This window comes from Vipera ursinii (genome assembly GCF_947247035.1).
Source record: "Vipera ursinii genome assembly, chromosome: 1".
NCBI lineage: Eukaryota > Metazoa > Chordata > Lepidosauria > Squamata > Viperidae > Vipera > Vipera ursinii.
The window spans coordinates 169936396-169964130 of record NC_139512.1 but is presented as its reverse complement, the minus strand read 5'-3'; the positions used below and the strand labels follow the sequence as shown (position 1 = coordinate 169964130).

At 39.8% G+C, this 27735-nt stretch overlaps 1 protein-coding gene across 1 annotated transcript; it reads left to right on the top strand.

The window, feature by feature from the left end:
* CAVIN2 (caveolae associated protein 2) lies at positions 1–27735 on the top strand. The gene is made up of 2 exons (XM_083362335.1): positions 1–1072; positions 22561–27735. Exons 1-2 carry the CDS (start codon positions 578–580, stop codon positions 23320–23322), a joined length of 1257 nt encoding a protein of 418 aa, XP_083218461.1. The 5' UTR covers positions 1–577; the 3' UTR covers positions 23323–27735.

The following is a 27735-nucleotide window of genomic DNA, read 5'->3' as shown; positions in this document are numbered from 1 at the left end:
AAAAAAACACCACACACACACACACACAAACACAAACACACAGAGAGACACAAAACAGGAAGGGAACATTGGGAGGGGATTCCTCGCGCTGTCTCCGCCGCAGAGCAGCCCGCCCGGAAAGTTTACACACGCCGGCCGTAACCAATGGCGGGCTGCGGCGCAAAGCCAGGCCTGTGGGGTTGTGGTTTTATTTTTTAATTTTTTTTTCCTTTTTCTTTCTTTCTTTCTTCTTCTTCTTCTTCTTTTTTTTTTTTTGCCCCCGCCTTTGCCAGTGAACTCATGAGGGAAATATGACATTCCGCCCGTAAAGAAAAGAGGGCGAGGAGGGAAGAAGCGAAGGGAAGGACGGAGGTGGGGAAAAATTTAAACCTGCAGGCAACGGACTCGGGGCTTTGAAGCCCTTCCTGGTTTCAGAATCTGGGGATCGGACAGGGCGGGACTGAGCCGAGTTTTGCTTAAGTTTTCGGCTGCTGCAAAGAAGCCTCGCTGGGCCAGATTTGCCTTCCTGCCGCCCTCCAGAAGCCAGCCGAGAGAGGGAGTCGATCGCAGCGGGCCACACGTCTCTAGCCTCGCCGCGATGGAGGGGGAGGACGGAGCGCAAGCGGCGAAGAGCAGCAGCGCGTGTGTTTCTCCCAACTCCGACGGGCCTCCGGATGCCGGCGATCCTAGCCCGGTGCCCTCGGGCAGCCGTAGCCCCAGCTTGCTGCCGGCCGGGCCGGGCGAGGCGATTCGGGACAGCTCGCAAGTCAACGCCATCACGGTGCTGACTCTCCTGGACAAGCTGGTGAACATGCTGGACTCGGTGCAGGAGAAGCAGCAGAAGATGGAGCAGCGGCAGATCGAGCTGGAGGGCTCGGTGAAAGGCATCCAGAGCGACCTGAGCAAGCTGTGCAAGAACCACACCTCCACCAGCAACACGGTGGCCAAGCTGCTGGAGAAGTCGCGCAAGGTCAGCGCCAACACGCGCGAAGTCCGCGACCGCATGGACCGCCAGTGCGCCCAGGTGAAGCGCTTGGAGCACAACCACGCGCAGCTCTTGCGCCGCAACCACTTCAAGGTGCTCATCTTCCAGGTCGGTATGCGCCAGGAGCGAGGGAGGGGGGGTGGTGTAAGGTCTGAGGAGGGGCCCAAAGAAATTCTCCTTCCCCCCGTTTGAGCTTGTGCAAAAATAAAAAGTTGTGGGAATTAAACGCGCGGCGCAAAGCGGGGGGAGGTCGGATACCCTCTTCTCCTTGAAGTGGACTGTTAAACCGCGACCTACGAGCACGGTTGAGGCCAAAATTTATCTTGGTAGGTGAAACACACTGGTTAAGAGAATGTTGCCCCATTTGGCAACCTTTCTTACCACAGTCGTTAAGTGGATCACTACAGTTTTTAAGTTAGTAACATCGCTGTGAAGGGAATCTGGCTTTCCTGTTGACGTTACAAAAGGTGATTTATTTATTTTTATTGAAAAGTTTTACAATACATTTTATTTTTCACAAAACACAAAACGCAACCCCTCCCAACCCCCTTCCCACTCCCCAGCCCTCCCCCGCCCCTCCCTCCCTTCCCCCTCCCCCCTCCCCGACTTCCCAGAGCTAAATACAGGGTATAAAAATACAAACAATCATAATCTACCTTATGCAAACAACAATAAACTATTAAATCTATCGCACTTTAACTCTTATAAAATAACTACAAGCAGTATAAATATCACATCAATAATTATTCAAATGTTAGATGAAACTTTTTAGTCCCATATTTACTCCACAATATATCTCTGTTGCAAATAGTCTTTCAAGTACGTTGAGATCTTTGCCATTTCCGCCAGGTTGGAGACTTACAGTCCATTCTTCTATAATCGGCAGTTCTTCCTTCTTCCAATATTGCCCTACTAAAAGTCTTGCTGCCGTAATTAAATTCAACATCAGCTTAATGTCCACAACAGTAATATCAAAGGTGATTTATATGACTCCGGGAACCTGCACCTGTCATAAATATGAGTCAGTTGCCAAAGTGTCTGAATTTTTATCAGGTGACCAATGGCATGCTGCAGTGGTGTGTGAAAAATGGTCATTTAAGTCACTTTTTTCAGTGATGTTGTAGCTTTGAATGGTCACTAAACGAATGTTGTAAGTGGAGGATTCCCTGTACTGCAATCAGCTCTCACACTTTCTCCACATATTCATAATTCATTTGTATTTGGTAGGTTTTAAGTATTAGTTTCCCCTTACAGGTAGATCATGTCCAAAATACTTAATAAATTGGTGCAACTTGAAGCTTGCTGAAACTCATTATCCCTAAACTGAAAAAAAAGGAATCAACATAAATCGGGCTCCCAAATTCCATCAAGTAAAAAGCTGCTTTTATAGGCTCTGGAAAATATTATTAGTTACTGCTAGAGCTGCAGCCACACCCAGCTTAGCTGTTGGCAAATACTTCCGGCTGGATTCTCTCTCCAAAATGATTCCTTTCTCTGCATCCAGCAGCATCGACCACAACAGCAACAGCTGCCTGTTGTATTGATGCCAAAGTATATCTGTCTGTACTCATTGGAGTTTAGTCCCAAGTTACTTTGCTGAGGATTGATATTTGACTAGTGTCCTCTCAGTTGCATAAGTAAATGAATCACTTGCCCCTGCATTTGTTTTCTAGTAAAAGTAAAATCACTTTGTATTTTCCCTGTGCGGCAATGCAATCTGTATAGCTTTTCATCATATGGGTAACACAAAGTAAAGATAGATTTACTCCTTAAAAGGTATTTGCCCTGCCCCACCTTCCATACTCTAGAAATAAGATCAGCAGTCAAATCCAAGCTTTCAAGCTGTGTTAGGTTGCATTTTTCACATGGAAAATAAGGCCCAGTTTTAAAGATTGGCAGTGTTTTCTTCCTTATTTTTTTAGGATTTCCTTCCTTAACTCATGATTGGAGTTTAAATTTCATGCCTCCTTATTTTACTGTTGACAGTAACCTGCATATTTGGGGCTTAGGGCATGCACAAAATTATCCTTAGGAGAGAAATGTTTGACTTCTGTCCTGTCCTGAACAAATTACTCTAACTCCTTCGTTCTTCTGAATTGTTGCCTTAAAAATGTTTTACAATAGTATTTTTATGCATTATTCTTTCTTCTAAAATGTCTTATGTCTGTTGATGAAACCCAAACTCCCCACCATATATGTATCTAAAGTAAAATATTTTGAACATGTGTTTGCAATTTAATATTGCTAAATATGTTAAGAAGGTGGTCAGCAACATTGTTTGATTAATTGAACAGTAAATAAAGGCATTACTGGTGTGCCCTCTTAAAAAAAATCTCCTTAGGCTACTTTTCTTCTTATATTGTCATCCTTATCGTGATGAATTTTTTAAAGGGATATTTGATCCTTTGCATGTTCAAAATATATATTGAGTGGGCCTTATTCTTTGGCCTTTGGAAACCCAGTTTCATAGGCCAAAGAAAATTGCTACTATTTAGGTATCCAGTAAACAAATCAGGATTGAGAAACTAGTGGACTTTCAGGTACACCTGAGTTATAATTTTCAGCATCTCACAATATTGATCTAAGGCACGGGTGTCAAACTTGCCACGACACATGATGTGTCGCAGTGTATCGTGACTTTTTTTTTGCATTGCCAGAACTGGGGTGGGCATGGCCCCTACATGATGCAACCGGCCTATGGGCTGGCAGTTTTACACCCCTGACCTAAGGTATTGATTGGGGTTGCATAGGGTGGCCAAAACAATGTAAGTAAGGGAGGAAGGTTACAGGGATTATAATAATGGTGGGTGAGACCAAAGCAGGCTGAGAAACATTTTTAAGAAGCTTGGGGACCTCATCTAACCCATCTTTTGATGGGTTTCAGATGGTGCCTCTTTTATTTAACTTTGAGAATGAAAATGCTCCAAAAGCTTTTTCCCCTCTCCCTTTACCCTCTCTGTTACTTATCTTTGGACAAGAGCATCCTTAAATTAAAAAAAACCAAATTGATTGATAATTAAGGAACACCTACATTGTATTTACATTAAAATCTTCTGGGCAGAACGATATTGACATCTGTGTAGCATCTCTACATTTAGATCCATCTCTCTTTTCCATTCCATGTAAAGAAGCCAGCTAATGTGACAATTGCATGTTTCAGTCCCAACGAAGTAATAGGGTGGCACTTAAGGGCAGCAGATGGGTTGTGGTTAGGCCTTATGACACCCATGGTCCTCAGTTGCCAGTCATCAACCAATCTCCTGATCCGTGCTCACTGCTTGTTTCAATTCTTTTGGTGATTTGTTGGCATAAACAAAGCCTTGCTAATTCACCTACTGTATATATTGGAATCAAACTCTATGAGAGACGCCTCTTTTCCTGGCAAGGACTCTATCTCCCAGCATCTAGCATGTCTAATAAAGCAAGTTAGACAACAAGTAGTCAGGAGACAAGCAAATGTGGTATGAAGAACAGCTGCAGGGGTGGGATTGGCCAGGTGAGATCTCAGCCAGAACAGCTGGAATAAGACTCATGTCATCCCAGTGTCCATCACTTCCACTTGCCTCCAGGCTACCCCTGCTCCAGAGGTTGTGGGTGCTCCAACCCTGGAGATCTTTAAGAACATGAATTGTAGGGTGGTGCATGCTTTGAAAATGATTCAGATGAGTACTTCACAGAAGAATGCACAGAGCACAACAGTACCACTGCTATTCTTCCAGGTTCTGCAGGTGCCTGAAAAATGCAGCTGATTTTGAGTCCTTCAAATACTTGCAACTTTTTTTTCCCCCAGAGCCACATGAAAGCCTGAAAAGGTGGGGCTGGTTGAATGAATAGAGCAATAGGGCTTGTGCAGGATGCAAAGCAATTCTACTCAATACCTTCCGAAGTGAGGACAGACTTAATAAGCATCCATATGCCAGCCTCAAGCCCCAGCCCTATTTTGGAATAGGATAGAAAGTTCAATACATGTCGTTCCTTCTGTCAGAAGTCATGCTGGAAATTGTAAATCAGTCCAAACGCTTGATTATGGATTTTCAAGGCAAGAAACTTTTTTTAATAGTTTGGAAAGTAGCCAAATGCTTGAAACAAAGCAATTCATTAATTGAAGTCATTAAAATGGGAAGACAAGCCATTTTACAGCTGTTCTTCTGTGAAATCTTTCCAGAAAAAGCAGGGGTAGTGATTTCCAAATCTAGTTATATGGTACTTAAATAATAAGCAGCTTTCCTTCAGCTCATGCATTGGGCACCAGTTCTCATTTCAACCCAAGAAGGAGGATGACTCACACTTTCTTTTCTGATTATCCAGCACCAAGCAGGTTGCCAGAGAGATTACAACTGGGTGTCTTGCTCTCATGTGTGTTGGAGGGGCATGCTTAGGATTCTTGACATTCTCCTAGCAGTGAGAAGTACCAGAGGGAAACTACAATCAAGAGTGTACTTGGAATGTATTGACCTGATGTCAATGGGGTTACTTCCAAAGAAGAATGCATATGTTTTGGTGACTGGAGATTGGTTGATTCTCTCTAGAATTACATTCAGCATTGCACGTTTAAGAAACAGAATAAACCACACAGGTCATTTTCATGGATGAAGTGCAGTGTTGTCCCAAAGCATAATATAAGCCACTATCTGATCTCTGTATATCTCGGTGAATTATAAATTTGAAAAGCTACACAGTATTATCTTTGAAATAGACACGGTTAGTAGTCCTTCAAAGAATGTGTTTGTGGGGGTGTCTTTTTGTCATAAGATTATGTAAACAGAATTTTATCCAGCTAGCCCTGAAGATGTTACCTAGTTGGGTAATGAAATGTCTGCAAGAAAACAACCAAGCTGAGACAGCACAAATGACTCCACACTTTTTTATTCAATTTAGCACCCTCCGACCATTTGTGTTAAAACTACAGCTCCCAGAATTTCTAGCTTGCGGTTCTTCATTGATCAGGAGAAACATGGAGAGTTGTATTTTCAATGCATCTGAAGAACATCAGGTATAGGAGCCAAAAGAGAGGACAGCAGTCCTTTAATGTCTCCATTTTGGGCCAGTTGTTTCATTAGTCACCAAAATAATCTATTATTGTCTATGTGTTGATCCCCTCTATTGAACTATTGCTGATGAAACCATAGTGTGGTGGAATATGTCAGATGCCCATTTTACAGAATCACTAAGCAATGTCTTGAGTTCCTATTTCTTATGGTGGTATCTATGCTTTATTTGGTCATTCAAAGTATTTTTATCCCACTCTAAAAAGCCAAAGAAAAGGAAAGAAAGGAGAAAAAAGCAAGCATAGGAATGAGTTTATAAAGTTAAATAATAATCATTTTAATAACTAGCTGGGTAGAACTAACTCAAGCATGGGGACAAGAGTTGAATAAGCTTGTCTATCACAGAATAGATTATTTTATTCTCCAGGTTTATCTGCTGCAACCTAATAGAATATGTTAACTTTTCTGTGTACATTTTTTATCACTGCATACATTACATAGCCTTCCCAACTTTGGCTGGAAAAAAAAAGCTAAGCGAGATGATCATACATGGGAAAAAATATACATGGCCACTGAGAATTTATACTGATGTATAGATGTATAGATTATGCGTTGATGACACATAAGTAAGCAGGATCAACATAGTACTTGGTTGAAAGCTCAACTCGAGATAATGAAAAACGTCCTTATTATCACCAAGAACACCTCATGGACATGTCCGTGGAATCACCAAGAGACAAACTTGATTTTTTAAAAAAGATTTTACGACATTGCTAATCTCCAGTAGTAGTTTTGAAGTCACCTGTAATGTCTGTTGTTATATTTATATAGTGCTTTAAAATTGCTCTAATTATTTATTTTCTCCACGGTCTTTCCAATAGCTATTAATTTGTAAGACAATAAGAAGCATATCAGATCAAACTAAAGCAGTGGTTCTCAAACATTTTGTCTCAGGACATCTTTACATTCTTAAATGTATTGAGGACTTCAAAGAGCTTTGATTGATGTTGTGATATTTACTAGCGGGTCCCCAAATCACACTTTGAGAATCACTGGACTAAAGGATAATCAGATCCAATGTTCTGTTCTGACAAAAAGTCCACTAGGAATAGGAATCCCAGAGACAGGTCCTTAATGCAAAAGTACCATCCTGCTCAAATTCCCCAACAATCAGAATTGACAAGCTGACTGTTCTTGAACTTGAAGATTCCATACTAATACTAATGCTGCCAAAGAGAAAGAAAGGTGACCATGTATACTTTTTTTCATGCCAGGTATAATTTTATACAGATCTGTCTGACCTTCCTTATACTCCCCACCAAAAGGTAGAAAATCCTGTGATGTGTCCTCATATAGGTAGTCCTTGCTGAACAGTGATAATTGGGACTAGAAGTTCTGTAAAGTACGACACATGACCATGCTGCTTAACAACAGCAGTTCCAGCAGTCCCAAATTAATGTCATTAGGCAAAACACAGCAGATTGTTAAGCCAGCACCTCGTAGGACCACAAATTTCAACTTCTCAAACAATAATTATATGACCGCAGGGCATTGCAACAACCAGAACTTCAGGGAAAGCTCATAAGTAACATCATTCAGCACCATTGCAATTTCTGAGAGCCACTGAACTAGTGGCCGTTAACCCAGGACCACCTAACAGAATTGCTCCAGCCCCCTAATTGTTTTGGTTGCCGTTTTGTGTGATTTCTTGGCCACATATCGGGAAATGGGGAGAGTGACTTCATTGCCCATAATTACTTAAGAAGTCTACTGGATTCACTTTTTTTCTGAAAAATAAAACATCCCCACTGTCCAGCTGGTGATTAGTCAGCAAGGAAATGCACAAACAAATCAATTTTCACCATCATATATCAGAATTTTACCAAGCTTCTATAAAATAAAACTCCACGTGCAACTCTCAATCGGTCCAATTGTACCAATGGCATGAACACTGAAAGACATGTTTGTGCTGAAAACACTTCTTCCTCTACCTAGTGGATCTTGTTCAGTTTCTGCATCAGTGCTCACATATTAACAGCCACTCAAAACAGTTTGTGTTAGAATGTAATCGCATGAATACACATTTTCTAGCTCAGAGTTATGTCAGGATCCATATGACATTTTCTTCTAGGATGCACAGCTTTTAGAGGAAGTTCCTAGGCCGACTTGCTTTCTGGAACATGCAGATTATAACTTCATCAGATAAACAGCAATTTTGTTTTATCTGCCCCAGTGGACAGAAGAATATGCTGGGAGATTCCTTTGAGATGTTTTAAGTTCACTTAATTCTGGAGTAGGATTTGGTACATGGGGAATATATTGCTTTAGTTTTAAAAAGATTGTGCCTTTTTTTTCTCTTAAAGGCTTTCAGGAAGCATGTACTCCACGGCTAGAAGATAGGAGAGGTTGAGAGACTTTGAAAAGGCTCTTTTTCTTGCCCTCACATCTACCTTTTGCTGCAGGGCAATCCTTAAGGAGCTTAAGGCATTGGGAAGGTGCTTACAGGTGCACTCAGGTATGGGCTAAACTGCTGGCTCAGGAATTCTGGGAGTTGAAGTCCACGAGTCATAAAAGAGCCAAGGTTGCCTACCCCTGGCCTAAAGCATCTTCCTTCAGATCCAAACCTGTGTGGCCTTGACATATTATGCAAGTTGGGTGGCAGGCAAGCAACTTTAATGTAAACCACTGTCCATCTAGTTTCGCTTTGAAACATTTGCAATCTGTTTCCCGAACACACATTCCAAATGACAGGCACAGTGCTTTTGATCTACAGTAGGTATGTAGCTTTACTGCACTTTTTGGGTGTGGCAAAAAGACCACCTCATTTTCTGGAAGTATTTCAGGGATACTTGTCACTTCAAAAATAGTTTGAAAAGAGGATGGGAATTTATAAATTAAGTTTATAAATTAATTTTATTATTGTAAAATAGTTAATCATAGTTTATATTACTTCTAAACCATGATTAACTATTTTATATTTTATTTTATTAAATCCATTTTTATGGTGGTCTGTCTCTTAAATGTGGCTCTGGCCAGCTTGATTGATTACATGCCATCAAGTCTTAATGACCAACCACACATTAAAAACAATATACACATAATAAAGCAAGTATAAAAATTCATGTTAGTTAATAACTATGTTTAGTTCATAATTTAATTAACTACTGCAGTGGTGTTTATTATCAGTTAAAGTAATTACAATTTATTAATACTGATCCACAGTGTCATTTCAGTTGAGATTATAGCTTTAAAATAAATTTAGAAAATTAAGATCAAAATAAAATTCTTTCCTGTACAAATACCAGTGTTCATGGACACCCCTGAGATTCTTACAAAAAGGAAGCAGACAGAACTGTTGCCATGGCAATATCTTGATAATTGGCAATCGAAGCTGGAAAGATCTAGCAGGCTGAGCCTGACCCACTGTAGACTACTGGACCTCAGTTTACAAAGATGCTTTGTAGAATAAAGTTGATGATCTGCCGCCCTAGAGTAGGACTAGAGGTAGATGAAAACATTTACTCTTTGCTGCCATCTAGTGATTGTTTGGAATTTTGCAGTCCCACTCTATTAGGTAAAGGTAAAGGTTCCCCCGCACATGCGTGCTAGTCGTTTCCGACTCTAGGGGCCGGTGCTCATCTCCGTTTCAAAGCCAAAGAGCCAGCACTTGTCTGAGGACGTCTCCGTGGTCAAGTGGCCGGCATGACTAGATGCCAAAGGCGCACGGAACGCTGTTACCTTCCCACCGTAGTGGTCCCTATTTTTCTACTTGCATTTTTACGTGCTTTCGAATTGCTAGGTTGGCAGAAGCTGGGACGAGTAACAGGCGCTCACTCTGCTACGCGGCACTCGGGATTCGACCCGCCAAACTGCCGACCATCTGATCGACAAGCTCAGCGTCCTAACCCACTGAGCCACCGCGTCCCACTCTATTACCTATACTGAAATATGTATGACCCACAGGGACATTTCATGTGTTTCTCACCCTAATTACAAAAATCCTACAGTGCGTAGGCATTAAATTCAGAACTTTGATAACTTTGATCTATCCTTGGAAACATGGATCTGGTGTTGGAGAAGCAGAGGGGGAAAAGAAAGAGAAAAAGAGCAGTCCTGCGAACTCCCAGCCAGTCAGAAAAAAGCTTTTCCCATTTCTGTTGTAAAGTAAATGAATGAGCTTGTGCCCAGGCACTCTTATTTTTTTAGTAGTCTTCTGAGAAACTCAGCTCTGTTAACAGATTTGCTTATTAAACCCAACTTGTTTTTTTTTTCCTTTTTTTATAAGATCAGCAGTTTGCATACCATCCCCTTTTTTAGCAATAGTCTGGATTAGGCAGAATCTAAATTTGAATCAAGTTTATGAGACATTCCACTAAGCTCTGAAAAGGGGAGGGAATTTGGAAGGTTTTATGCAGATACGATGTGTGCATAGCTTACATTTGTTTTCACGTTTAACATCTCGTGTTCCATTAGATGATAATTCTTTAAATATATCAAGTGGGTCTCATGGAAAAAGTTTGGTGTGCTGACAATGCTAATCTCTTGTCCATTTACCCTGGAAGGAAGGGCTTCCGCCTTGCTTTTCATTGTTCTCCTCACCCTGTTTTTCTCATCTAAACCAAAGACAGACGAGAATCTTTTTATTTATTTGTTTTCATATATTGTTTTCTGGGCTTTTCCTAAGGGCAAACTATAAGTTTTCAGCTATTCTATATATACACTTTTAAAAAAGGATAGGAAGAACCAGCCAGAATGTTCACAATTTCTTACTTCTTTGTTTTGATTTAAATCCAGAAAATAGGGATCTATTTTACTGATAGATAGGAGAGATAAGGAAAAATATCTGAATTAAAATTTCTGACAGGTGGGCAGCCACTTGCCTGGAATGGGTCACCTGATTGAGCAGGGGGTTGGACTAGAAGATCTCAAAGGTCCTTTCCAACCCTGTTATCCTCTTATCTATTGTTACTTGATTTTGCTTCAGGTTGTGGCCTAACACCCCCCCCCCCCCTTGATGTTCCTGTGTGTTGATGAGAATTTGGGTGTACTTTAGGTCTGAATATATCTCTGAAATAAAGGGGGTAAGTTCAAATGGTTGCGTAAGGTGCCCTGAGACTGTGTGAAAGTTCTGCATTTGGGATGACCGTTATATGATAACAAATATATGATGACAAATGCCTCCTTAAGTAAGACCAGCTGCCTGCAATTAGTGCAGGTTCGCATCCCACCAGGCTCAAGGTTGACTCAGCCTTCCATCCTTCCGAGGTAGGTAAAATGAGGACCCAGATTGTTGGGGGCAATAAGCTGACTTTGTAAAAATGCCGCTTGGGGGGGGCGAAAGCCCTAATAAGCAGGCATATACATAGAATGAAGGCTATTGCTAAGCACATTGTGCTTAGATTGTAAGCTGCCCTGAGTCTTCTGAGAAGGGCGGGATATAAATGGGATTAAAAATATATATATACAGAATCGTGCCCCAGCTATTGCAGTCACTTTTGGGCATCCCATGACTCTCCGCTTTCTGAAACCTTTCCAGAAAGTGAAATGGCTCCATCGTGGTGAATGGAGATGAAAGAGAGAAGATCCTGCTGGTGGTGCTCCGTTCTTCTAAGCCTCTTCTGGATGAAGGCATATCCATGCTTTGCTACTGCCTCGGGGCATTTCGTGAGATTTGGGATCAAGGGCCGAGTAAGGGTCCAGGTGGCTAAGCACCTTTCTGAAACTTTAGCTAGGCCCTTGTATGAGTACAGCATTCCTATACCAGAATTGTCTGTGGCATACACATTTGAGGATACACATGAGTGTGTTAGCATAGAGCAGATAAGCCTTTTTTGGGCATGTCATGATACATGTCAAAATTATGGGAGTGACTGATTTGCTTAGTTCCCAGAGGCTGCAGTTTTCTCTTCCTAGTCTGTTCAAGGAACAGTCATGCCACACCTCAGAAAAAAATGATAAACATTGCTATAATGTTCCAGGCCCTTCCCCTTCCCCTTCCTGTTCCCTTTGTCTAAAGGTCTTCCCCAGACCAAAACCCTTGCAATAATCTCTCTTACTACCTTACATAAATCTAATTTGAAAAGGCTATTAAGCTATTTAGACCATTGTCTGATATAAAGTAAAAACAAACAAAACAAGGGGAGTTGGAGAAGAAATGCTAAAAGCAAATGCATCTAGTAGGTTGCAGTTTCATTTCGGAGTCCTTTTGAAATATCTGAGAAATAACAGACGCTTTCTCCTCTCTAAACAGTTCTAAACTCTGCTGGCGAGGACAAAGAACCTGTGTCTGCTTAGTGTGCGGTTTCAGTTTAGCTCTTGATTTTTTTTTTTAAAAAAAGCTCATTAAATGAGAGACTGTGTGTTCCTCCAAGGCCCTTGTTTAGCAACAAATGGATGTGGAAATAAATATGCCTACATTTCATGCTTGTAAGGAGCCACTCCTCTAGTTAGTTTGCGTGGTTAGAATTTACTGCTGGTGGTCAGTGAAATGTTGGGATTATGAGATATACAAAGGAGTGAATTAAAGCTTGTTATTTCTCACTGTTCTGATGCATGCATCTGGAAGTTAAGAGAATTCTAATCTGCCTTTTCCTGGCTATATACAAGCTTCTGTTATCTTTCCCCATTTACTTATAAGGGGAAACATCCCTTCACGAGACGTAGAATGAGTGACAAAATGATCGACATATTTTTGAAACAGCAAAGTGCTGTTCTTGAGTCCATGTGCAAAATTTTATTGTGGGCTGTCAGTGGAAACTCTTAGTGATATCAGCCCATTGACAAATACTTGAAGTTTATTTTGATAAGGCAAGGAAATATGTGAGTCTTCCTCCTATTGACTGCATCCATGTCATGTTTTTTGGCATTACCTAAAAGGGACGCGGTGGCTCAGTGGGTTAGGACGCTGAGCTTGTCGATCGGAAGGTCGGCAGTTTGGTGGGTCGAATCCCGAGTGCCGCGTAACAGAGTGAGCGCCTGTTACTCATCCCAGCTTCTGCCAACCTAGCAGTTCGAAAGCACATAAAAAATGCAAGTAGAAAACTAGGGACCACTACGGTGGAAAGGTAACAGCGTTCTGTGCGCCTTTGGCGTCTAGTCATGCCGGCCACATGACCACGGAGACATCCTCGGACAAGCGCTGGCTCTTCGGCTTTGAAACGGAGATGAGCACTGGCCCCTAGAGTTGGAAACGACTAGCACACATGTGCGGGGAACCTTTACCTTTACCTAAATAGCTTGCCATTGCTTTCTTCCCAGAGGTTTGTCTGCAGTGCTGGAATTCCCTGGTATTCAGCTCTCCAAGTTTCGAACAGAGCCAATGCTGTTTAGATTCAGAGATAAAAGTGCCCCCCCACTTTTTTGGGGGGGGGATAACTCATTCTGAGAGATCTTCAGAGCAATATATTAAAGGTAGCTATTACGGTTCTTTTAATATAGGATGCAGAACACTGTCCCAGTCACTTCCTTTTAGCTCTTCTGAGTCGGCTATTAAAAACACAAGCTGCGAAAGGAGGATCCCTTCCAGTACTTCAGCTTAAACCTTCAGAATGAAGTGGGGAGATAGTCAACCCCTTGTGGCAGGTGGGAGGGTGGAGTATGGTGGCGGGACATTGTCCTAACCTGTTAGGCTCCCTCCCTGGGCTAGCTCAATCTGGGCGGAAGCTTCCCAGAGCCACTTCATACAGTTGACTGCCCTCTGAAGAAGGATTCCTTTTTCCTTCTTCGGTTTAAGCTTAGCAACTTTCCTATCGTGCAGTGGGCACCTTACTTTACAGTTCTCAGGCTATGTGCTAGGGAACAGCTGGCTGTTTTCCATTTTTGCTTCTAGAGTCACTCTTGCCCTTGCTTTCCTTCCCTCTCTAGTGACTGTATAGGGTGACTCACCATGTTTAGTGTGGTGGGATTAGTTGTCTCTACATATTTTTATAACATTGGCAGAAATGTTGTCAACGTACTGAAGGCAAACTTGTTATGCTGTGAAACTTTATACCATGAAAAAGACATATTCTTCATGCATCGGTCAATTATCTTAAACATCTAGATCTCAGTCAACACCACCTGAAAACACACTAAAAAACAGTATTTGCATTTAATTTGTTTGCACAGATAGATAAGTGTGGCCAAGTGTACACATACTCATGCTTCAAAAACAGACATCAGTCATCACCATGTCATCATGGTGATCTGTTCCATCTACTGCCCAGGTACTTCATGATAGTCTCTGCTTTGCCTTCTTATGCTTCTTGACTGGAATTGCCATCAAACAGAAAAGTACCCTCTGTATAATTGGACACCCTGGCCTTTGTCTAAACTATAAAGAGAAAATAAGGATTTCAGAATAATGAAATGAGTCATTACAAAGTCCCATTGTAAGGGTTTATTGAATTTCACCGAATCCCATAACCCTCCCTGTGCCCTCACAATAGAACAGGATACAAAACAGTAAATACTTGAGTCCCCATTGGGATATGAAGCTCAGTACATCTAAAAGGCATTTGTGCTGTTGAGGCACCTTTAGGAGATAATGTCTGTTTTAAATGGATAAAACCTCAGAGGCCTCTCACTTTTTCTTTTGTTTTGATTTTCTGGATTGTTTCCGCTTATCCTCTTTTTCTTTCGTCTATGGCTGCAGGAGTTGTTAGAAATGCAAGCAGCTGAGAATTGACTGTTTGCAAAGCCTTTTTAAGCTTTGGCATCATTCCTTCCTGCTTTGAGGGGATCATGTAAGTGGCACGATTTTTTCCCATTTGGAATTCAAAAGAAATGTTATTCTGCTCATCATGTATCACTCAGTGGATGAACAAATTTAGGAGGCTGCCCACGATGGGCAAGTATTGTTGGGTGTTTGAAAGAATAAAGTTTTAATAGGATTTGGGGGAACAGAAATTTCCAGGTAAATTAGAGATAGGGGTCTAACCATAATCAGGACTATTCCAAACATGGCAGTTTTTAAATGTTTGATCTTGGAATGAAACAAATAAAAAGGGAAGCAAATAGCAGAAATTCAGTTGTTTCATAGTTATTGGGGGCTTGGAATTAGAATGAAACGAGGTTTGGCAAAACACCTGCATGCTCAAAAATTAAGACGAAGTGAGTTAGGAAGGTAAAGATGCAGAAAATTATAATGTACTCTGAGAGAAATGGATGACATAGGATACAAGACCATTAAATGTCCTCATAGTGCACCAATTTGCACATATTACAGGGCTGCAACTGCAGAACCTTTTGACACATTGGCTTTTTTTCCACTGGGAGGTAGTAAGAAAGAAGAGCTCACAAATGCTTTCTGAGCAAAGATTCATTATGGGCAGGAACCATTAGGAGCATTAAAACCTCTTTTTTTCCCTTCTAAAATCAGTACTAATTCAAATGTACTACTGAATTAGTAAATGGAAGCATATCATATTAAATCCAGAAATGGAAAATATATTTTCTTCACTTTTCAGTATGTGTAGTTTCCTTCTGATTTAATCACGGCTAATAATTTGGAACATTTAAAAAAGCCTTCACTGTGAATTAGCCCCAACAGACACATCTGCCTTTATATATTATTTATGTAAATGCATCCTAAGTAGTCACTAATATTTAACTCAACTAATTGGAATAACCTTTGTTTTCAGTCTGAATAAATAGGCAATTGATATTCTATTTTTTAATGTCAAGGTTGTTTTTTAAAAAATAAAAATAAAAAAAATCCTCATTTGAAATCAGTTTGGTTTTAGTTTCCAGAATTTGCTCCCAAGGAACATGACTTTTGATTAGAGGCTGAATGTTCTCTTGTAAAATACCTACAGCTCGAGCAGAACAGCCATCATATCATACCGTGTTCTTTCTCTCTCCAGGGCCATTTTATATAAATAAGAAGGATATTCAGAGGATGCTTATCCTTGGTCATTTCCGATCCTGAAATATGCTCATCTGGATGATTCTGTGGGAATTGCATGAAACGCCAGAAGAGCTGTATCATGGAGATGAATGAACCTCAAGTCTATCATCTACTATTAACCTGCTCATATCAGATAACTGCTGTGCCAGGGTTTAAATGGAGTTAGCCTAATACTGATGATAATTATATTAGTTTATGGAAGAAACCATAGTTGGTTTTACATCCATACAAATGCATTACTTTTCCAGGGATTCAGAGGTGCAAACTATATTGTGGTATTGCAATATTTTTTAAGTGAGAATGCCTTGATACTAAATTTTACTTGGCTTTCTAGAAACACCATGTTCTTTTTATTTATTTATCCATTAATTTTTTAATTACATTTTTAATCACTGCAATTGTGCAACTTTAAGTGAAATATCTGTAAAACAATAATCATAAAAATAATCATAACATTATCAAAATATCTTAAAACTAGAGCACACATTATCTTAAATCATTTTTAAAAATTCTTATTTCATACATGATGTAGCATACAAGACAATTGAAATTCACATTCTATAGTTTGTTCAGCTAATTCTAATGGTAGTTGTCTAGTTTGACTAAGAATTGTTTTCCAGGATCACATGCAACATCTGATTCACGTTTGAAATAGAATTTATACAGTTGCTTGCTATTTTAATGGCAGACCTCAGCGGAAAGCAGAGAAGGGAGACATTTTAAGAGTGGCAGCCATTTTGAATTTTCTAAAATCCAAAACCACCTCAGGGCAAAACACAATGGCAAAATGTAAGAGGCAGATAAATCACAGTCCACTTTCTAAGATGGGTGTAATCACTGGCAGAATCCTTACGAAATGAGGAAGATCCTTGATTCTTTTCCCTTACCTACTTTTCTCTCTTTTACATTGATGTAGGGAGAAGTTTAAAAAAAGAACCAATATTATTTCTTACCTTCCCAAATTGCAGGGCAGATGAGAGAATGTGGAAGAGATGCCAAATTGTACAGATGCTTTGATAAGCCATGTAAAAGCAGGAGAAAATCCTGCTAATTGCTTGTTTCCCCAAATCTTTCCCAAAGTGAAACAGATTTTCTCAAACAGAAAAAAGGCAGTCTTTTTACCATTCCATAATTTAAATAAGGAAACAAAGTGAGAGAGAAAACCCCAGGCTTTCCCTTCTCTAAACATAAAACAAATGAGCGCCTGAGGTTCTGTTTCACAAAAGGATCAGGTGTTCACTGCTGGAGAGCTGACAGGAAAATTAAAAATATGCTTTTAGAACTTATTTTTGAGTTGCATAGTTAATAAACATAATTCATAACCACAGTGTGTTTTAAAATGGGGTTGAAAGCTTTGTGGAAGACATTTCCCTTAATAGCTGTTCCTAATGACTGCCAAGTGAAATAACCAAGCTCAGAGCCCATAGACTTCTAAATATTAAACGATAGGTGCAAGTAGTGGTGGGAATTCAGCTGGTTTGCACCACTTCCGGTAGCTAATTTTTTGTTGCCCAGGCTCAGAATGGACTTCCGGAAGTAGCATCCACACAGAGAACTAGTTGTTCACATATTTGAATCCCACCACTGGGTGCAAGATACATAGTATTTGGATCCCAAGTGGGAAAGGGGGTTTGCATCCAGGATGCAAACAGCCTGAAGTCCCAGGAAAATACATGTATGGGTTCGAGTCATGACAGCGGTAACAATAGGCTGCATCCCCTTTATCATCTCCTCCTGAGCAGACACACATTTTCCTGAGATTGCAGGTTAAGCTCCTGCTTTATAATAAATTCCCAATACAAATAATAAAAATGTCCAACAGTTCAATACATTCCAGAAAGATCTGGAGTTTTAAATGAAGTTTTTTTCCCCCAGGCTTGGTTCCTTTCAGATGTCTTGGACCCAAAGCCCCATCATGCTCAGTAGAGTTGTTATTCATCTTGTCTAGAAGAATTCTCTTAAGTTCTTCAGTCATGTCAAGAGGTGTTCTTCACACATGGGCATGCTGGACATACTCTAAACTCACCTGGGATAACAGCAAGGAGCACAAGTTTAGCTATAGTAATTGAGGTTGCTTTCTAGAATAATTTCCTCAAAATTCCTTACAATCAACTATTGACCAGGGGAAGAACAGTGATGCTTCGGGAGAGGTGTTTATATAGCTCTGAATTCATGAATATAAATAGATAAATAAATATAGTGCCGGGGCTGTCCAAATGGCTGTATTTAGGGTGCTCTGAAGCCACTGTTCCTTTATTAACCCTTGCTTCTGAAGGCAAAACTAAACATTACCGTTTCCCAGCAAGTTGCTTAAGAAACAAGCAGATTATGGGAAAAGCAGCTCCCTAGAACAATAGTAAATATTTCTTTACTTGGGAAAAACGGAGCTTCATGAAAGAAGTTCCAGAATTTTTACAGTGTATCACTTATATTTGAAATTCCGACTTAGCATTTTCACCGGCTTTATCTGAAAAGCCCCAACTTCTTAATCAAGTACAAGATGCAATAAATTCAAGATGCTTGCACCAAGATAGCTGAGGCAGTGACCTTTCTTCCTAGAAACCGTTTTTGGCAAGAGAACGGCACTATCTAACAAGCAAATGCGACATTATAACTGCTGCATTTTGCGATTAGTTTCTCCCAGGGAACAGAATAAAGTAATTGCAACATTTTGGTTGGCATACCTATCTTATTCTAGGTCAAAAGATTCTCTCTCCTTGTTCTTTCCCTGACAACATGAAGGGGAGTTTTATCTGGTGAGCATTATCTGGTTGGAAATGAACAGAAGCCAAGAGAACGACAGAAGTGCGTAGAAATGAGTAGATAATGCAGGTAGCAACTTCAAAAATAGTCCTGAACTTGCTGGAAAATTCTAGGTGCCAAAGCTGTGCAAGCCTACTGTTAATTCATTGATGGCTTCTGTAACATGCCATGTGTGGAAGTAGATTTTCATAAAAGCAGACAAGCAAGATGAGAACTTCAATTGCTCTTTTGTAACCCATTTATTTTGTGGAGAGTCTTCTAGCATATTTTTCTTTCCTGGCATGCAGAAATTATAGTTGCTTTCCATGCCAAAATAGTGAAACGTTACTACTATTTCTGCTATCTTTGGCTGAATAACAGAGTTGGAAGGGACCTTTGAGGTCTTCTAATCCAACCCCCTACTCAAGCAGGAAACCCCTATACTATTTCAGTCAAATGGTTGTCCAATCTCTTCCTGAAAACTTCCAGTGATAGAGCAACCCACAATTTCTGGAAGCAAGTCGTTCCACTGATTGATTGTTCTGTCAGGAAATTGCTCCTTAATTCTAGGTTGGTTTTCTCCTTGATTATTTTCCATCCATTGCTTATTCTGCCTTCAGGTGCTTTGGGGAAAGTATATTTCCTTTTCACATTCGTCATCTCTTTCCATCTATAGCTTCATTTCTCCTTAAAGTAGCAGGATTTTTCCAAATTGTGTCATAGTTTTAATATATCTGGTTCTTGATAAAAGCCAGCTCTTTTGAACCTCCCTTGTGGCAGGGAGATTCAATATACTAAGTACTTCATTATTTTATTTTATATTTTATTTTAATAAAAATGTGATTGCCCTGCTTGAATTCCTAAGTGGAAGAAGAGAGCCATTACACACCTTTTATTTCCTATATTCTATTTTGTTACAACTCCTCCCAAACATATCAAGGCTCAAAATGGCTTCCTCACATTTTGATTCTGTACCTTCTTTCATTTTCAACATTTTACGAGTTTTATTTATACTGAAGAACTGGTTTAATAATTATTTTGTTGGGGCTTTGCTTCTATAATAATCAATTTAAAGCAAAATAGATGATGTTAAACTGTCCTGTAGACCAGAGGTCACCAGCCTTTCTCAGTTGAAAGACTGGAGGGAAAGGGAGGGGGAAGCATTTTATATGTGTGTGCACATAGGGCCACGAGCATGCGTGCGATGCAACCGGGGTGGGGCTAGCGCCTGCATGATACTCACTAACCCTTGCCCATTCTTGCGTGGCACAGCGCCCCATTTTTGCGCCCTGAGACACAGCAGTGGCCCATTTTTACATCCTGAGGCATGGCAGAGTCCCATTTTTGCACCCTGAGGCATGGCAGCAGCCTGTTTTGTGCCCCATAGCGCAGTGGTGTCCCATTTTTGCATGGTATGGTGGTATCCCATTTTTGCACCCCGTGGCATGAGAGCAGCCCATTTTTGCACCCCACGGCGAGGCTGTGTCCCTTTTTTGCACCCCACAGCACAGCAGCGTCCCACAGGTTGGGGACCCTTGCTGTAGACAACTTTATTAGGTGGGTCTTTTTCCCCATAAACATTCATTCCCAAAGCTAAAGATATTCTCATAGAAATATTGAGCCTTTGGAATGAACACCATTCAAGATGGTGGTTTTAAAAAGGACTCAACTCTTTATGTATAAGAACACTATAATAATATTGAGGAAATTTGAGGAAGCTGATCAATGAAAGTTTGCAGTTTAACCATCCTCCATCAATTGCACTGAATTTGTATTTTGTCTGTTCTAGATTGTTCCACATGCCCTTCCTATATTCACATCTTGGCACGAGTATCCATGACCCTCCCACTATACAGGAGCATTCTAGGTAGTTCATGTCCTGATTTCAAGGTTCCATTATTGTTAAGCCTAAATTGATTCCATTGTTTCTGCCACAAAATTGTTTAACAGTGGTTTGTTAGTTTATAATTTTCAAGGAGCTGATAGCAACAGAGTGTTAGTCGCCTTTCTTCCACCTTGAAACTATAAAGAAAAAAAAGCAAGAAACAAAGAATAAGTTAATGTGCCTAGTTTTATTGTATCAAGTGTGGCAAAAATTAGAAGAGAATACACACGTTTCAAGGTCAAATTCACATGGTGTTTATCTTCCTTCCTCTTTAAATTATTGGGGATGGACTCTTTAAGTTCTAATAATAAGTAAAAGAAAACTTGTTTATGGCCATTGATTAGTCCACATATAGTATTGCAAAATATAACAAAGCACCATCAATATTAAAAGTAAAACAAAAATAATAATGTGACAAATGGGTGGAAAGAGAGAAATACCATTAGGTTACCCCTGTGATTTTTCCTAGAGCAGGCCACAAAATGGTACTGGTCTGCAGCCTGTTAGGAACTGAGCCATGCAAGTTGCCACAAAGAAGAGAGAAGCAACCTAGAACTAAGGAGAAACTTCCTGACAGTTAGAACAATTAATCAGTGGAACAACCTGCCTCCAGAGGCTGTGAATGCTCCAACACTGGAAGTTTTTAAGAAGAAACTGGACAGTCGTTTGTCTGAAATGGTATAGGGTTTCCTGCCAGAGCAAGAGGTTGGACTAGATGACCTCCAAGATCTCTTCCAACTTTATTATTGTTATTGTAAGCGAGCGAAGCTTTATCTGTGCCTGCATGGCATCTAGGTAGTATCCGAAACCATTCTCCCCACGCAGCAACCACCAGTCTGTAGAAAAAATGTTTTTCCCAAAACTGTTCACTGATACAAAAAAAGATTGGGGCTGCTGTCGTAGAGATCTGCACATATTCAAATATGTTGTTAATATTCAGTGTTATTTTTGGTTGTTGTTCAACAGGGATATGTGGATGATGGATGGATATATAGAGAATGGTACCTTCCAGATATGAATAGACCATACTATTCTGCTATTCTGGGGGGGGGGGCAATTTCAGTCCTTGATGGCTGCCACCGATCAATACCACATGTTAATGCAGCCCATGCTAGATAGAAGGTTGTAGTCCAAAATAACTAAGGAGCCAGAATTGGAAGAAGTTCCATGCATGATATTGGTGTTCTGATAGGCCAGAGTTTTGCCTTTGTAAAAATCAGATGCACAAGTTCTTATAATTAGTTTCGAGGTCAAAGTTCTGTTTGCAGCCTATTTTGAATGATGCAGGCATGGGAAGGCAAACCAGTTAAGCTGAAAAAAATGCATAAAGAAATTCACTTGCCACAAGCCCACATATCTCAAAGTAAAGGTTATACTTCTCAGGTCAAAAGTACACTTATTATATCAAGTTCAAAGTTCTGACACTCAGTTTGGTAAGTCAATGCTACATCTGTTGAAGAAGCGAAAATCAAGAACAGTTTGTATCATTCTGGATTACTTCTTTTGGGAGTAATGCCATGATAGAAAAGTAATCCTGAATCCATATCAGAAGCGTAAGTTGGATCCAGTACTGAGAGAATAAATTTTGGCCAGGGGAAGCAATGCTCCCAAGTCTTTAATTCATGTCCACCAACCACATCATTTCATATACTGTGCTAAGCAAGGATTTGGGGGTAACTGTTTAACATTTATATTGACATATCGTAGATTGAAGTTCAAGCTAACAGGAGAGGATTTCTGTTCCAGAAGAGAAGGGATGATAGGGAAATTGGGAGTGATCTTGCATCCTGTTTTTAATGATGTTAAGATATTGGCATGATTACAGCTGCACTGGCCTCTAATAACCATGTTGACTAAAATGTATTTTATTCTAATAGTAGATGACAGCTCATAAACTCATTACTTTCACGCAGTATAAAAGAACAGTTCCATAGGAAGTGAGTGATTGTTACTGGTTGAATATACTGTGGCACAAAAACAACTTCCTTTACCTCATTATCCCCCCCCAAAAAATACGATGTTATTCAGGGCTGTGCCTTGTTTATCAAGTCTGTGTCTTGTGAAGCTTAAATAAACACATATCAACTCTTTACAGGAAGAAAATGAAATCCCTGCCAGCGTATTTGTGAAAGAACCGGTTCCCAGTATTACTGATGGGAAGGAAGAGCCTGTCGATGAGAACAAAACCTTGGAAGAAACTTTGCACACGGTGGAGTTATCCTCAGAGGATGAATTGCCCCACGATGACCTTGCAGAAGACAGTATGGATGAGAAAATAGAGGAGTCCAGAGCTGAGAAAATCAAGAGATCGAGCCTTAAAAAGGTTGACAGCTTGAAGAAAGCATTTTCCCGTCAAAATATTGAAAAGAAGATGAACAAGATTGTCTCGCCTGAACGGAGAGAGAAGATCAAGAAGTCTTTTACCCCTAACCATCAGAAGTCTTCTTCATCCAAAAGCTCGTCTTTCAAGGTCTCTCCCCTGACGTTCAATGTGAAGAAAGTCCGTGATGGAGACACATCCATAGAAGTAGAAGACAAGCCAGTGGAAGCTACTGGTAGTGAGCATGCAGTCGGTGAAGAGACCACCTTCACTTCAGATCCAGTCTCTTCTGCTTCTCCAGCTGAAGAAGGAAAAGCCTTTGCTGATGCCTTGGAAAAAGAGTCAGGAAGCGAAGGAGAGGTGGTGATCAACAACAACATTGAGCTTGCAATTGTTGAAGAAGATGATGACTATAGAGCTTCATTAGAAATCAGACAAGAACTTTATGAAGAAAGAAACAAGCCAACCAGTGGAGAGATGGAATATTCTGAAGAATCCAATCAAGCAGCTGTTCTCCGCGTAGACCAAACAGCGTAAATTGCCTGTGCCCTTTCTACATATGATGTTTTTAGCTATATCGGTCACCAGAATATGTCTGGTATACTATGAATGTGGGGTCTAATAGTGCCTCTCGGTGGAATTGTTGGTTTTCAAGCGTGTATTTCCTTATAAAACTGTTTTGTTCACTCAGTTAGAATTGACTCCCACAGGGAAAAGTAGGGCTGTTTTCCAGTTAATACAAAAGCAGATCTCTTCAACTCTCTTCCTACTTTCTAATGTTTCTTTACTTTACCTAGAATGTGTTTAAAAGAAGTGTTAAAGACAATTACACCATTTGATAAAAGGCATTAACTACAACAGTCCCTTTTAAATTGTAGTTAAGAATATAAGCAGTGCCCTGCTGGACCAGACCTCTGTCTAAGCCACCAAAATTTTATTTGGCGAACCAACTACATAAGGAAGCTCATTTGTCTCCCAGCAGTTTCAGGAAAGTCACACTGCCATCAATTCATAGATCCCCAAGACTTCCGTGAATTGATCCAACCTTTTTTTTTCTTCTTTTGAAGCCATCCAAGTTGTAGCCAGCACCACATCTCATAGTACTGAATTCCAAAGTGTAATTACAGGCTGTGAAGAAAAGGAAGGAAGGAAGAAAGAAAGAAATCCTTTGGTCAGTCCTGATTCTTCCAATACGTTCAATTTGATTCTAGTATTTTGGGAACAGGAAAATAGCTTTTCCTTGTCCACTTTATCCAGATTTGCCTAGATCCATGACACTCGTCCCCATCCACAATTTAGAAGCATCAGTTTTCAGTGGAGAAAGCATGGCTGTTAAATGATGCACGTGTGATCTTATTTTTTGAAGCACAGATCCCATGTTTTCTTTAATCTAGACTGTGAGCCTGCATTGAAAAGACAAGTTTCCTGCATTCTGCTTGGCTCATTGTCTCTTTTGGAGGGAACTGTAAAATCCATTGCAGTATCCTCTTTGCCTGTTAGCTTTCTCCCACTAACTGCTTTTTAAGTTACAATCCAACTATAAGCTAAACTCTTTCCCACCTATGCCATAATAGTAAGGCAATTCAACATGTTTTCCTAACCTATGGAATCCTCAGAGCTTGTAATTTTCATTCTTGATATGCTGCGACTATCCCAGTACGATGTAAGAGGGAACTTTATGTGACAAGGGTCAATCCTGAAAATGCAGGAGTGAATTACTAAAAAAAGTAATTTTTCGACAGTGTACTTAACACACATTATGTGCAGGTGCACTAGAGAAGATATTTTTTAGCATATACAATTGACTTGAGAAACAAGATTACTGAGAGAAGGCTGTGCCTCAACAAAAATACAGAAGTGGGATTTTTGCTTCCTTACCGCTGTTCAGTCCCTCAGTTAATTAATTGAGTTTTCTGCCTAATCGTGTCTGCATCAGCCTATTTTTATCTTATTGATCTTGAGAATATTCCTTTATCCACCTCAAGATGAGCATTAGTTTGTTTTGTCCTTTCAAATAAAAGGAAATCAAGTTCTTGTGGAACCACAGGTAGTCCTCGAGGTACGACAGTTCACTTCGTGAGCCTTCAAAGTTACAGCAGCACTGAAAAAGTGACTTACGACCGTGTTTCACACTTACAACCGTTGCAGCATGCCCATGGTCATGTGATCAAAATTCAGAGGCTTGGCAACTGACTCGTGACGTTTGGTTGCAACATCCCAGGATCATGCAATCACTTTTTGCAACCTTCTGACAAGCAAAATCAATGGAGAAACCAGATTCACTTAACAACTGTGTTACTGCAGCGATTCATTTAACAACTGTGGCAAGAAAGGTCATAAAATGGGACAACATTCATTTAACAACTGCCTCACTTAGCAACAGAAATTTTGGGCTCAAGTGTGGTCGTAAGTTGAGGACTACCTGGACAGTGCAGTCTTATAGCTTATGTTCTGAAATCAATCCCACCGAGTCTGTTAAGAAGTTTCAGATGAGCATATGTAGGATGTTAGGCGTAGCGTAGTAATGAAGTAATAGTAGCAATCAAAGGTAATATATGTTAAGATCTATTTTAGATTTTTTTTCCATGCATATCTTCCATCGTGGAACAACATTTTTTTTCCACTGTTGGTGGAGCAATGAAATACATGGCTAGACATAAAACTATGAGATCAATAAGATGCATATCTTGTCTTAGTGTCTAAATTGAAAATAATGTGGTTAGGAGTGCCTGTGCACCACAGAAACTGATGGTCTGTGACTCTCATTAGACCCAGCCAGAATAGTCAGTTGTGGGAGAATATCTTCTAAGTTCATAGGGACACAGAACAAAATATATTGAGGAACACACAAAGGCAAATAGGATCTCTTACTTCCTTACTTAATTCCAAATAATGTTCAAAATGAAGAGAGGATACTATTCTTTCCTAATCGAGAAAGTTGCACGTCCTATTTTGCGCATGTGCCAAGACTGGCATGCCGTGTGAGCAAAGTAACAAGGAGCATTCCTCCTTCCACACATGCACCCCATACCCCAGGTTGCACCACATCTAAAGTCAGCAAAGATATTCTGACACATAAGCAAAAGAATCCCCTCCACAACCTTGGCAAGTTGCTTCCCTTTCAGGAGAGCCCAGATTTGCTTCCTGAAGCAGACATGTCATCTGCTGAAAGGCCACACTGTTCTTGTGAGGTGCTATGTTGCCTCACAACTATTATGGAAGGTAACATAGGTGATGGGTAAGGGTAGCAGATCAAGCAAACTTACCATGGAATGTCTATGTAGGTGCTCTAGGATAGCTTGCTTGCTTCTGTTCCATTTAGCCTTAAGTTGATCATGATGTATATACAGTATATATATATATATGTTTTATGTTAAATTTATTTTAAGAGAGATTGCATTTAAAAGAATAAAGAAAAATATCTTCTTAATAAAAACAATTACGTTTTAAATGGCCAAAGGGAGATACAGTATAGGGATATATATTGCAATCTAAGTAGATCATAGAAATAGATTATCAAATGGTGATCTATGCATCAAACTACTGTATTTAAGAGTGTAGGGTGAGAGACGGCTTGGCATATTGCAAGATGATCAAATGAAAGTTCAAAGAATATATAATAAAGTAAGGGAGGGGCAAGGATGGTAAGATATGTATTTAAGTAACCCAAATATATTATCCAGGGAAGATATATTTTTATTCTCTGTCTGCACAATGTTACAGAGAAGATTGTTTTGAAAAGTGTATCCATGGATTATTTGTCAAGGTATATTACTAAAAAAGATCACAGTTCCCATCAGCAATATGAACCTTAACTTCCTTGTTTGCTATGGGCGTTTAAGTGTGCATAGCCACACAGATCAATGCCCAAATGTGGAATATATATACAGATCACCTAGGAAATGTCCAACGGTATGAAACAATCCTACTGAATATTGACAGTGCCCATCAGCTTTAATTTTAATAGTCTCTCTTTTATTTTTAACATTCACCAGTTGCACGAGAGATTATTAGCATTAACTGGTCATTTCTATGTAGTTTGAATGTTCATATAATGTGTAGAATATATGCTTGGATAGGCTTATGAGAACAGTTCTAAAAGTGGGACAAATTATTACATTTTTAGCTGGTGATACCAGATGATTTGATGGTATGTTGGGTTTTTTTGTTTGAGGATTTTAAAAATATGATTTGAGTGATAGAAGGCAATGAATGCAATTCTGAATGGATTTATTCTGTGTAAGACTGTATCAACACTGCCTGTAGGCAGTTCTGTTTCAGGAGGGTTTTGTACGTGAAAATTTCCCACTGGACGGGATGGGGACATTGCATCCACCACTTTTGGCATCCTGCAATATATAGTAGATATCACAGCAGTGTAGAAGCTGGAATTTCTGCATACGTGAGGCATTGTGACCAAACTATTCAGAAGTGAAAGTGCATTCCTACAGCGTGTATTCATTCTATCTGAATTCTTCATTCCTCTTAATCATAAGTGTAATCCAACAATATATAAGTGCCTGACAATCTTATATCGATATATGTATACATATACAGCATACAATAATATTCCCCTTTTAACATTGAAATACTTAACTTTTGCATAAATTGCACTAGATATTCATGGGTTTCCCCACCCCAATATATTTAAAGCTGAAATTTTGTTTCAAAAAGTTTTTTAAGAAACTATATCTATGTTAGTAAGCAAATCCAGATGGAGTATATCATACAGTCATTTAATGTGTCTCTGGATGTTGATCAGAGTTGATTTTCAAGGAGGAATTTTTTGACGGTTAAACTTTTTAAAAAATAATTACAATATTATGAAAGAGTTACAATCGATAGAAATAACTGCAATATAATCACACATTTGCCTTCATTTGATTTAATATCAGTGCCTGTTACTAACTACAGATGTGTTCAGCTAAATAAAAAGCAAACTGAATTACA